Source organism: Esox lucius, chromosome 4 (genome assembly GCF_011004845.1).
Source record: "Esox lucius isolate fEsoLuc1 chromosome 4, fEsoLuc1.pri, whole genome shotgun sequence".
NCBI lineage: Eukaryota > Metazoa > Chordata > Actinopteri > Esociformes > Esocidae > Esox > Esox lucius.
Genome location: NC_047572.1, coordinates 4433157 through 4446241, shown reverse-complemented (window position 1 = coordinate 4446241; position 13085 = coordinate 4433157). Strand labels below are relative to the sequence as shown.

Below are 13085 nucleotides of genomic sequence, written 5' to 3'. Positions count from 1 at the left end.
AGAGAAACATACACAAAGAGAAAAAGACGCAGCGATAGAGTATCCATGCAAATTTGTAAGGTACGCAGAGTACCAGTCAAAGGTTTGGACACACCCACTTAAGTGAAACTATATATCCAAACATTTGACTGGTACTGCATCTGTGTGTAAATACTTCAGTGTCTGTAGATGTGTGAGAAAGGAATTGTGTGAGAAAGGGTGTGTGTGTGTGGCTGAATACCTCAGTCCCAGGGTCCTAACCCACTGGGCTGGGACTGCAGCCAAAGAGGGTGTTGGCGTAAGGGGGGGGTGATCCCATCCATGCTAATGCAGTCTGCAGGCCTTTGAGGGTCCCCTTGGGTCCTGACTCCAGGAGTGATGGGATTCTGACTCCAGGTCCCACATCGGACCGATTTCCCAAAATAGTGCTTTGGTCAAATGAAGCGCACTATATAGGGTGCAGTGTGCCGTTCGGGACGTCAGATATCTCTGGGAGCCAGTTCATGAGGGATGGCTGTAATAAGCGTGTTACAGCTGAAATTGATTGTCTGGAGTAGAACTCAACGAGCAGACATCATGAGGGTGAACTGGACCATATTAGTACAGTAAGCTATTTAATACCTGTTTTGGCCGGGGGATACCCCCCGATAATATTTTTTTTTCAAGTTTAGTTTCAGTGAGATTAAAAAGGTTTAGCGAAAAATAGCGCCGTACATAAGTGAGAAACCCATTTAGAACATGAAAACGAAGGATTACAGTTTCAATGAAGAGGTTTACACTTTGAAAAACGCACACGTTTTTTGTTCTGTATTATTATTTTTTTTACCTGCGTTGAACTAACTCAGAGAGATGAATTCCTGCAATTTTTCTTTCCACATGGGCCAGCCGGGGAACCGGGCTGACCTTTACTCTTACAGTCAAAAAACTCCTTACGTGACCATCTGCAATAGTTGTCATTGGTCTGCAGGATAATGTACATATACAGATAAAATGGGAGATTAACTATTATGCTTTGGAAGGACTCCTAATTGTGTTGAAGTGACAACTACTGTAGGCCATATTTTAAATGGATTAAGAAATACTATTTTTACTAATTTAATCATTTCAAATCACTTTTCCTTAATTGCCACGTTGAAATCTAGCACGCCACAACACAAGGCATTTACAAAAATGTATGATAATACTTGCTAACTTAGCTCCCCAAAAAACTAATATAAAAACAAATGTTTTCAGCTGTAAAAAAGATGTTCTTGGCAAAAATAATGGCAAAAATAAGGGCAAAAGTCTAAACTTACAATCTAATAAAATGACTAAATTAATCATGTAGAAATAAACAAATTTAACAAATATTTGTTTTATTCTTATTATTATACAGTGGGGAGAACAAGTATTTGATACACTGCTGATTTTGCAGTAGAGCATGTATAAGGTCTGTAATTTTTGCAAAGCATGTAGAGGACTGTAATTTTTTTTTTTTTATCATAGGTACACTTCAACTGTGAGAGATGGAATCTAAAACAAAAATCCAGAAAATCACATTGTAGGATTTTTTAATAATTAATTAGCATTTTATTGCATGACATAAGTATTTGATCACCTACCAACCAGTAAGAATTACAGCTCTCACAGACCTGTTACTTTTCTTTAAGAAGCAATCCTGTTCTCCACTCATTACCTGTATTAACTGCACCTGTTTGAAATTGTTACCTGTATAAAAAACACCTGTCCACACACTCAAATAAAAAGACTCCAACCTCTCCACAATGGCCAAGATCAGAGAGCTGTGTAAGGACATCAGGGATAACATTGTAGACCTGCACAAGGCTGGGATGGGCTACAGGACAATAGGCAAGCAGCTTGGTGAGAAGGCAACAACCGTTGGCGCAATTATTAGGAAAATGGAAGAAGTTCAAGATGATGGTCAGCCTCCCTCGGTCTGGGGCTCCATGCAAGATCTCACCTCGTGGGGCATCAATGGTCATGAGGAAGGTGAGGGATCAGGCCAGAACTACACAGCTGGTCAATGACCTGAAGAGAGCTGGGACCACAGTCTCAAAGAAAACTATTAGTAACACACTACGCCGTCATGGATTAAAATCCTGCAGCGCACGCAAGGTCCACCTGCTCAAGACAGCGCATGTCCAGGCCGTCTGAAGTTTGCCAATGACCATCTGGATGATCCAAATGAGGAATGGGAGAAGGTCATGTGGTCTGATGAGACAAAAATAGAGCTTTTTGGTTTAAACTCCACTCGCTGTGTTTGGAAGAAGAAGGATGAGTACAACCCCAAGAACACCATCCCAACTGTGAAGCATGGAGGTGGAAACATCATTCTTTGGGGATGGTTTCCTGCAAAGGGGACAGAATGACTGCACCGTATTGAGGGGAGGATAGATGGGGCCATGTATCGTGAGATCTTGGCCAACAACCTCCTTCCCTCAGTAAGAGCATTGAAGATGGGTCGTGGCTGGGTCTTCCAGCATGACAACGACACGAAACACACAGCCAGGGCAACTAAGGAGTGGCTCCATAAGAAGCATCTCAAGGTCCTGGAGTGGCCTAGCCAGTCTCCAGACCTGAACCTGAATCTTTGGAGGGATCTGAAAGTCCGTATTGCCAAGCGACAGCCCCGAAACCTGAAGGATCAGGAGAAGGTCTGTATGGAGGAGTGGGCCAAAATCCCTGCTACAGTGTGTGCAAACCTGGTCAAGAACTGTAATTGCAAACAAAGGTTTCTGTACCAAATATTAAATTCTGCTATTCTGATGTATCAAATACTTATGTCATGCAATAAAATGCAAATTAATTACTTAAAAATCATACAATGTGATTTTCTGGATTTTTGTTTTAGATTCCGTCACGCACAGTTGAAGAGTACCTATGATAAAAATTACAGACCTCTACATGCTTTGTAAGTGGGAAAACCTGCAAAATCGGCAGTGTATCAATTACTTGTTCTCCACACTGTATATACATTTTGGGAGTGTGCCACCAAATGAAAGACTCCAGGAGACCATTAGAAATTGTTAGGCTGGAGCCCTGTACCAGAATAAACCTTACTAACAGCAAAGCAAGATCAGCATACAAAGCATTTCTCAGAAAGAAAAGGAAGGTGATGAAAAATAAGTGAGAGTACCTCTTCCCATGCACCACAGCTCCAGGGTCTTTAGACAAGGCTTCTAGCTCCTGCACCTCATCCACCAGGGTCTTAAAGCATACCCTTTTTACACTGCGGGCCAACAGGAGCAAACATCACTATTAGGTAATTACAACATGTTGTTGCTGAAATGCTTTATCAGCCAAATTACCGGGTAAAATAAGGGTTAATTTATTATTAAATGGAGCACTTAAAATGATTATGCATTATAAATTCATTACATATTATTTATAAACATAATAGCCCAAATGAATTCTACATAACATCTATAAAGTGTGGAAATGTCAGGTGAGTAGAAAGCCTTTCAGTGTGGCAAGATTTCTGACAACATTAATCTGTATTCTATTGTGAGTTCAAGTCTGCAGCAAACATGTATAAAATGTTGAACTGCCTGTAATTTATTGGTGACGAAGAAACCTCTCCTGGTCTAATTCAGAAAAAAGATTTAACTGAGTGTTACACCCACATGTCTGAAACCTAGTTACTATTGAAAAATTATACCTAATAACATAAAAACAAAATTAGCTACAAATCGAATGCTATAAATCACAGTACATTTGTATTTTTAAATGTTAAATATATATTTATTTGTTTCTGACATAATAGTGCACAGTAGGAAGACCCATGGAGAACCAATATAGGGGACATATATTGGCCTAGGTCTGCAGCTTCCACCACCCTGGGTACTTACACTTTGTAGGCAACATCAAAGACCAGGGAGGTGATAGGGATGAAGATCAGCCCAGTCCAAAACACACCAGAACAGAACATCATGTCCGCCTGAACACACACACACACACACACACACACACACAAAGAAGGTCATTAAGTCATTATAGACCACACAGGAATCATTGGGTCAAGAAGTAAAGTAGGTCATAAGCAGTAACCCAAAAAAAATTGTCAGCTTGCATAAAGCATATGCTTCGCAACAACGATGGACTGCAAAAATAACCATAATAAGCAAATCAATAGGCAAAAAAACAATAAGGTGACCAGTTAACCCAGTTTGACCAGATTTACAAAATCCACCGTGGCTGAACGACACCCTTACTGTTGTTTTGGTTTTCACTATTCATCCTGAGATTCCTCCCTAGGGTATAGGAAGCTGCTTTGTTCATCCAGTTACAGTGGTGTTAATTACTATGTTGGTAAGCTATTTCTATAGTATCCATCACACTTTTCTAACACACCAGGGGATACATAACCACAAAAAGGGGAAGCACTCAATGTCCCGTGCTGTACGGTGTGTAGAGAAAATGACAGGAATGAGTTAGATTCCCATATGGGTCCAGTATGAGAATGTATGCACTCATTATTGTAAGTTGCTCAGGATAGGAGTACCCGCTAAATGACAAGCTAAGGAAAAAAAGTAACCATGTCCATACCCGTTTAATTCAAAGTATTTCCTATCAGCACCAAAAACATGGGAAAATTGCTTTCAAGTACTAGGGAGTGGCAGGATGAAGCTACCCCAGACAAAGAACTAAGGTCAGTCTTTAATTGAACCTATAATGATTCAAGGCCGATAAAACGATTGAGTTTGGAGCTGGCTAGTTTTTGCCGAAGGCTTCAGGAGGTTGTGCTAGGCTATCCAAATGCTACATAATACAACTTTGTTGGAACTGCAGGAAGACACAAACCAATGGTATCCAAGACTTCATCAGATTGGAAATAATTCCTTTAAGATTAGCATGCAGCTAATCCTTCATTTGCAACAAAAAACGTCTAGCTAGATTGGAGGAATTCTAAGAGGATAAATTTTGCCGCTCTTGTCCTACAATTGTTTTATTTAATTTTTTACAAAACATGCTCTCAGGCATTTCTGACCAATCCCATTAATAAGCTACAATCAATCCTGATGATTCACAGTTTGAATATCCTCCAGAGCAGGTGGGGAATAAAGGGGGCAGCAGTGCGGATGCCTCCAAGGTAGGCTAATGATTGGATCAACAAGAACCTTTCATCCAATACCTAGTTCAAGGAGTGGGGAAACAGGAGAAGGCCAGAGAAGAAAGTCACCTGAGGTAAAGTTTTGATGGTGGCCTTTTTCAAGCATTTGGGAACAACATAAATGGTGGTCAATTACAGCAGGATATGTAAAATGCTCCTTGACTCCTGGACAGTTAACTTGTTGGAACATTTGGTTAAACTGTATTTTCAGAGTCTCGATCGATTGATGCTCTACAGACAGTTGTCCCAGTGGCGTCGTTGGGTGCTCTAGCCTCGGATCTCAAATTGACCAAAAAATATTAATAATAAAGAAATAGCCCCTGATCTATTCATCTATAATTTCGATTATGACGTTGTAGACGTGTAGGCCCCTAGCATGTACATTTTTCGCATATACATTCAAAACCCTGTACTTTGTCCTGGGCGGGGTGGGGCTAAGCCCCGAATGTATTGTGATCCTAGTGACGCCCCTAAGTTGTATTATCAACTGTATCTGTTGCAGCTAAAGATCTGTCCAAATCTGAGAATCAGTCTTAGAGGCATACTCATTAAGACATACTAAGGATTACTTATCTAACGATAAAGCTGCTGCTAGTGACAGAAGGCAAAAAATCTATACTCAAGACTTAAGCCCGGGGTTAACAGAGATTTAGGATAAGAGTTAAGGAATAGTATAGTTATAATATAGTCTGAAGTATTTAGAGATGGACTATTGGAACTCTCCAAAAATAAGTGTTACCAAACATCTAAGCAGAGTAAAGAGCTATTGGCTGAAAGTTTGAATAAACACCCACTGTTCCAGTGATTGCGTGTGCAGTATCTTGTGAATGCACTGTCTACTGGGTTCCAAGACACCCACAAATGGATCACGTGATAACCAAATCGGCATCCTAAAAGGTCTAATTTTCCTATGAGTGAGGCCTGTAGGGCTATAGGAGGTAATTTCAGACAAAACCCTTAGGGTGAATGAAGACTTGATATACTCAGATGAAACTCTTCATTCACTTCTTTTGTAGTCCCATGTGTCCCTAACCCTCTTAGGCCTTGTCCACACGTAAACAGGTATTTTTTAAAACTGGGGTTTCTATGCGTTTTGGCCTTTCCTCCACACGCAATTTCTTGTAACGTCAAAGTGTGCGCTGTTATCTCAATAAATCAATCAAATTTATTTATAAAGCCCTTTTTACAACTGCAGTTGTCACAAAGTGCCTTACAGAGACACCCAGCCCTAAACCCCAAGGAGCAAACAACAATAGTGTTGATCTCCTTTGTTCACATGAGGCAATTTTGTGCAATGGCGGATGTAGCTAACAGGACTTTTTACATGTTTACACAAATGTACAGTTACTCTCCCACTATATTGAGGAACAGAGGTGTCAGAATGCATTACAGAGGTCACTGCTACACCCCACACTCTTGCCAGGAAAAACATTTAAAAAAAATACCTGTGTATGTGTGTGTACTAGGCCTTAGAAGACAGCAAGTTCCCCCTGGTCATCAACACAAAAAAGTCAGACAGTCTGTTGTTTAGACAAAGTTTTTTTTAGGTGGTAGGTCTCTTGACACGGGCTATTCCGTGCAGCAGTCGGTTCCAGGCTGTGTTTGCTTTGGATGGGCTGCACTAAAACTATCTGTCATTACATGTCAAAGAGCAAAACGTGTGCTCCATGGCATCACGCTCACGCCACTTGTTCAAACTTCAGGGGCCCCCAGACAATGTTCTTCCTGTAATATGAAACAGGCTGGACCCTGGGATGGCGCCTTCAGACGGACAAACACACACACACACACACACACAGATCAGTGTCAAAAGTATCAAAAGGGTTCAGGTGTTCCCAAATTATCTAATATGTTCACCATTACCAGATAAATAAACTTTGATGTCTGACAAAAACATTGGGGAAGAAGGAAATCTCAAATGACTGGAAATCAAAATGTCTTTTTCGTAATGTTTGAAATGGGATGTGAATGAATGGCGCTTTTCTATGCTACCCAACCGTGCCCAAAATGCATAAATTGAGGGAAAATTACATAGGTGCACACAAGACATTTTCACATCAAGTCTGAAGTTAAGCAGTCCTGGGTGGAAACAGAGACCTGTCTTTATTGTAAGGTCATTTTAATTATTTTGGTTTTCACCTGGTGTATCACACAGTTGCAGTTAATTGCCCCATTTAAACTGTCTTGACAGTATTTTGAAAATAAACCACATATCTTCTCAGCACTTTAAACACACTAAATCAAAGTAAATGAGAATAAAAAATAAACCAGCACCTTATTAAAACTTACAAATAATTCAATGAGCAAACAACGCAACCAAAACAACAGTTGCTTGACACATAGCTAAACAATTCAACACCAAATGCATTGAAAGTTTGACTACTTTGCAAAACCCTAAATTCCATGTTTAACCTAAGCTTAGTACATTTTCATCTCTTGAGGATTTTGGAACACACACTAAATGCAGACTGGATCAGCCGTTTTCAGTAGATGCTAGCGATGGCTCATTCCTAGAGGCCTATGGGAGATGGTGCGAAGGGGGCTTTGGGTATATTTTTAGGACAAACTAATAAACTTGTCTGGGCAGGCAGACACTGATGTCCGCAGCTACAGGGCAGTGTTTTGACAGGCCATCAACCACTTCACCGCCACTGGAGACACACAAACATGGTCACACACAAACTGACTTGCTCATAGACATGTACTGACAGATGCACCCATGACACATGCACTAGTGAACACACACCCACCCACACAAAATATCTACAACTGCCAAGCATGAAACATTCATAGTCATAGGTGAAAGACCATTCAGCCTGTCACTATAAACTGCCACTGACATCAAAAAATTACTAGAGGAACTATGTCATAAGCCCTCTAAATTCCAAAATGGGATCAAATGGAAGCCATTTTGGTCAGGGAAAGATCCAAACCTGTCACAATTTGATGAATGGCAGTAGTAACACATTTACTGAAGTGTTAGTAGGAAAATACAGGCTTTTAATATAAAACAAATAGTGCAATGTTTTTGTAAACTCTTCTTACAAGTACAGTATAAAAAGGTTTTATACAGATTTTCTGTTTGAATACCTGATCTCCATTTTAGTTGTAAAGCTGTAGGATTTTTTAAGAAATATAATTTAGGCAAATTAATGCACACTTTTACAATCTCACTCGAAACTGGTGGACCAACCCACGTACTGACTGTTTTTGTGGTTTTCCTGGAGCATGGACCCTCACATCCCCTGGATATAAAAGCAAGGGACGACGCACCACTTACATAGTGTGATTGTCTGTCTGTATTTTGTGTCTTTTTTGTGTGATTATGTGTGAAATTATGCACTAGAAAAATTAAAAAGGGGGAAAAAAGGGGTGCAGAAATGATGCTAATAATGACAGTACTCACCATTGACTTGGTTGACATTATTGACTGATCTGCACAAAATGTTTTTTTCGATGCAAGTCCTTATCAACAAATGTCAGCAAGTGTATGGCTGTGGATTGAAAGCAATTAATAGAATGTTTGAATGGAATGTTGGCATATCAGCAGTTCTGTAGCGATATTGAAAGTCATATTTCTCCAAAACTGTCTGGCTATACAATGCACATACATTATTCAATAACATAACATAGCAAAGACAAATCTTGGTAGACAGTCTTGGTAGAGTCCCTGACCATAACGGTTGATCTTTGATCCCATCATAAGAAACCTCACTTCCATTTTAGGGTTCTAATTTCTAATTATATGACCTTTGATCTGGTTTGCGGCAATAACTACCTTGACAAAACATAATAACATTAAAGAATCAATAAAAACTAATATTATACTGAATATTATGTTATACAGAATTTTTTTAAATCAAAAAATAAATCAGTAATACTTTCTGTTGACACTTACTATGTAACTGCAAAAAAAAAAAAATACTTTCAACAATCCTACTTTGGTAACACTTTCCGATAAGGGTACATGAACAACCATTAACAAATGCAGTAGTTACCTTGAACGAACATTGATGAACAAGACATGAACAAACGGTTAACAATTATAACCCCAACTTTATTAATGGTTCACACATGCATTAACAAACAGAGTGTAGTGTCATTTGTTCATGTTGACACAGGACATGAACTCATGTCGTTTTTTGCAAGAACATAATTAGCACTGTAATTTGTTAAGGTTGATACAGGACATCCATTAATGTACAGTACCTAGTTGTTTGCATGAACAATAGCCTAAGTAATGTAAACTATTCAAAATATAATCACATTGAAAACATTATTTATAAAGTAGGCTAGATAGTGATAGTTTAACAAATTTCCTTCATGTTAACACAAATAGAACACGGCTAAGCAAGTTAGCAAAGTGCTACCCGGAACTGACAAACACTTGACTGGAGCTAGCATACAGCTAACTGGAGCCAGCTAATAACCAACTGAAGCCAGCTAACAACAAGGAACAAGCTAATCGCTAACCCTTACAGTGCAACGACTGCAAAGTTGCTAAAACAATACAGTTACAAAATTCAATTATATTAATCTAAGGGATATTGTCAGGAGTGTTGTTTTCGAAAAAAACAATTCAGTACAATACAGTAACAAATTCGTTTTTTCCAAAGGAATGGACTCCCGTCATGGCATTTTACATAGACACGGGTCTCTGTCATAGTTATACAATGATCATGGTTTCCCAACCCTCTACATACACTTTAACAGGCAAGTTATCAAACTGTACCGAAAGGTCCAATGTACTTTTGTACTTTACCGACCAGGGAAACGGGATAAATGATGAGAAAGACATGGCTTTTCCTTGAAGAGTTACGAGAAGGCGCAGGTGTTTGGATCGTTAACAGTCCCAACGCAACACTGCCACGTCAAACTGCCCCCTATAGGCCAACCGTAGTATGTGTCCTTCAATATAAAAGTGTCCTTCAAAAATCATTATCAACCCCAAATGCGACCATACATTTTATATGTCACACCTATTTCAAGACGCACGTAGCCAGTCTACCTTTTAATAATGGTTACTGCACTGTAATCATATTAACAAATTGGATTATGTATATTATCTCTTGAATAGTGTATTTTTAGCCTATTGTTCATGCAAACCACTAGTTACATGAATGGATGTCCTGCATCAACATGAACAACATTACAGTACAAACTATTTTCCTGCAAAAAACTTTTGTATTAACTTGACTTTTTCACATAATGGAAAAGTCTGCCCAAGACACCATTATCATGGTGTATGGCTGACCAGTGGTGCGATTATCATTTTGAAGTGACTCTTTAGTGACTCAGGAGTGCAATCCATATTTCCAATTTGTATTTCTGCCATGCATGCTCAATATGCTGAGTATGAGCACCAGTCTCAGGATCAGCAAAGTTCCTTTTATGGCAGACAGAATACTGGCTAAATAGTTTCTTCAATTTTGATAATTAGGCCCATGTTTATGACAGGTTATGTTGTCTTGGTTACTGTCATGTTGTCATAAAAAAAGACACAGGTTATGTTGACAATCAACCAAATGACACCTAATGACAACATTTATAAATGTTCAAAATGATTCCTTCATGTGTCATGTCATGGTTATGACAGTACCCTTCAAATAAAGTGTTACATAATTTTTTCCCCATAACTCATCCTTTTCCAAGCAGTCCTTTTCAAAGTGGAGATTGTCAAGAGACATACTTTTCCAATGGGTTCAGAGTAGTGGTATCCTCTTACTACATACTGTCTGGATTAATTGATCGGGGGGGGAAGTTTGTTGATCCTACCTGACAGGTCACAGTGACAGTGTGACTCCCAAAACATGAATGCCTGCCAGGGTGATTGTAAATCTGATGGAAGGAGAAACAAGGCTTTGGCTCTTCAACCTGTTCCTAGGACTTGGGCTGTATAAATTAAAAAACTTTCCACACACACACACACCTTTGTCATGACCTCTCTTTTCCTTTTATATCTCAAACACTGTCAGACTTGAGCCTCTCCCCTCTCTGTTCAGGGTCTGGCCGTTGAGATAGCCGATGCCACTAGTTACAAATATTCAGATACTAGCCACTTGGGCACATAGTGTCTTTGTGGAGCTCTTTTTTATTGGTCAAAATGAAAGGATTAGGGTTATTTAAAGAGACAGTTCACTTCCCATTTAAAATGTGGCGTAAGTAGCAGTGGCGTCGTTTTCATTATACATGAGTGGGACATGTCCTCCTACATTTTGAAAATAGCATTTTGTCCCAACAACTTTTCATCAACACAACTCTATTTTATTAAAAGCTGAACCTCTTTAGAACAGTGCGGAAACAGTATGGTAAGCAATTGCGTAATTTGAATCAGACTGGCTTAAGGACCACACGCATACACTTTGTTTTGAGGTAAGTCATGGAAAGGTCATGTTCACAGAGCTGTAGCTGACATTACCTCTTGCTAACTACCTCCCATATGTATAAATAAGCTAATCTATCAGTGTATTTTTTTTAATTGGCAACCATGTTAGGTGTGGTTAGGGTTATCATTAATGTATAACGTTAATATATTAATGATAGTTGCAAAATATATATTTGCGTGCTAGCTAATGTTTTGTTCACTAGCTAGCAAACAGTCCAACATTATGTTCACCTCACTCACAGCTAGCACCTAGATGACACCAGACAAGAAGACTTAAGTTAGAGATATGTGCATTTTTTCTATGCAAAGACAAAGTCAGTGCTACTGCTAGCTAGCTATGAGACATTAGAAGACATAGCTAGCTAAGTAGCTTGCTTAATAGTTGATTTCTTGAAAAGTTACATGTGGTTCTATACATAGGTAGCTGCAATTTACATTTCAACCTAATGTTGCTCTTACAGATCAAACACTGCCATCAGATTCTGCCGGCATCTCTGCAGATCAAGCTGTTAATGTCATATTCTGTACAGCATTTCACCAGAATCAGACAGTGACCGTGACAGGTCCCAAGATCAGACAGCCAGGGAACAAAGGTCAACCGTGGAGCTCAGGTGAAATGTTGCTGCATAGCAGTAGTCTTTAAAAGTGGGTTACCTAAACACATTTGTTATAATGGGCAGCCCATATTTTGAATGTTCTTATTTATTAGCAGAACCAGAAGGATGAGTCAATCAGTCTAGTCATGCCAGAGGTTTGTTGTGGAGCTTGGGCAATGAGGTTGTGAAATTCAAGTACAGTACAGGCACAATGTACATGTAGATCACATTACATCAGCCACTCACATTAAAATACACAGGTCTACTGTATGTAGTAGCTCTTCGCTAACAGCACACATCAGACAATATCTTATCTAAGTAATACTTAGTTGTATTTTTCATGTTTATTCTAGCAGAATAAAAGAGATGTTGAGTCCACCAGTGTACATACACCATATGGCATCATTTTGTGGCATTTCTGGAACAAATCTCATTCAGGTCATGGTAAAAATACAATACATTTCAGATATTTTGGAAGATCTGGATATGATGCATGAAAAATGCTAGAAGTGGTCAATGAAGCCCAAAAACTCAAAGGTTAGCATTTGGAAACAGTGCCAGGGAAACTAAACCCTGGACAGATTCCAATCAAACCTTATCCACAGAGTGCTTTAAGGGTAAAGCACACTCATGTGCCATAATCTAATTTGAGAAAATTATCCCTCAAAAACCAGTCCAATGAGGAGATTTGGTGTAACCCCCCATTAGCATAACTTTGCCTTAAATATGAGGCCTCTACCTCACCAAACCAGCACAAAAATTGGACCAGAGTGGCTATTTTGCTGTGGAGCAAAGGCAACTTGGTAAATTGCTATTGGGTAAATTGAGAGGGCATATTTGTATCTTACTGAACCAAGGAAAAACTGGTGCTTTGGCAGTGAAATGTGCCCCGGAATCCCTTGCAAGCAGCTCCCTCCTACTGCCCCCAACTATGTCCTCTATAAGCAGGAAGAAAAAACCAGTCCCTGAAGATTTGATGAAAGAAAAATTCACTTATTTAGAGAAAGAGAGGAGA

General features: G+C 39.3%; 1 protein-coding gene across 8 annotated transcripts in view; it reads right to left on the bottom strand.

Moving 5' to 3' along the window:
* The window catches only part of atp8a1 (ATPase phospholipid transporting 8A1), a 231901-nt gene that overhangs the window by 6589 nt on the left and 212227 nt on the right, over positions 1-13085 (bottom strand). For all 8 annotated transcript variants that reach the window (XR_004575679.1, XR_004575681.1, XR_004575680.1 and 5 more), the window contains 2 exons: positions 3828-3916; positions 3116-3208 (listed from right to left, as the gene is read on the bottom strand). Coding sequence is in view for 4 of the 8 variants with exons in the window: in XM_013132813.3 (XP_012988267.2) it covers positions 3116-3208; positions 3828-3916 (182 nt within the window). In the remaining 4 variants the exon portion in view is untranslated. The remainder of the gene's footprint in view (positions 1-3115; positions 3209-3827; positions 3917-13085) is intronic.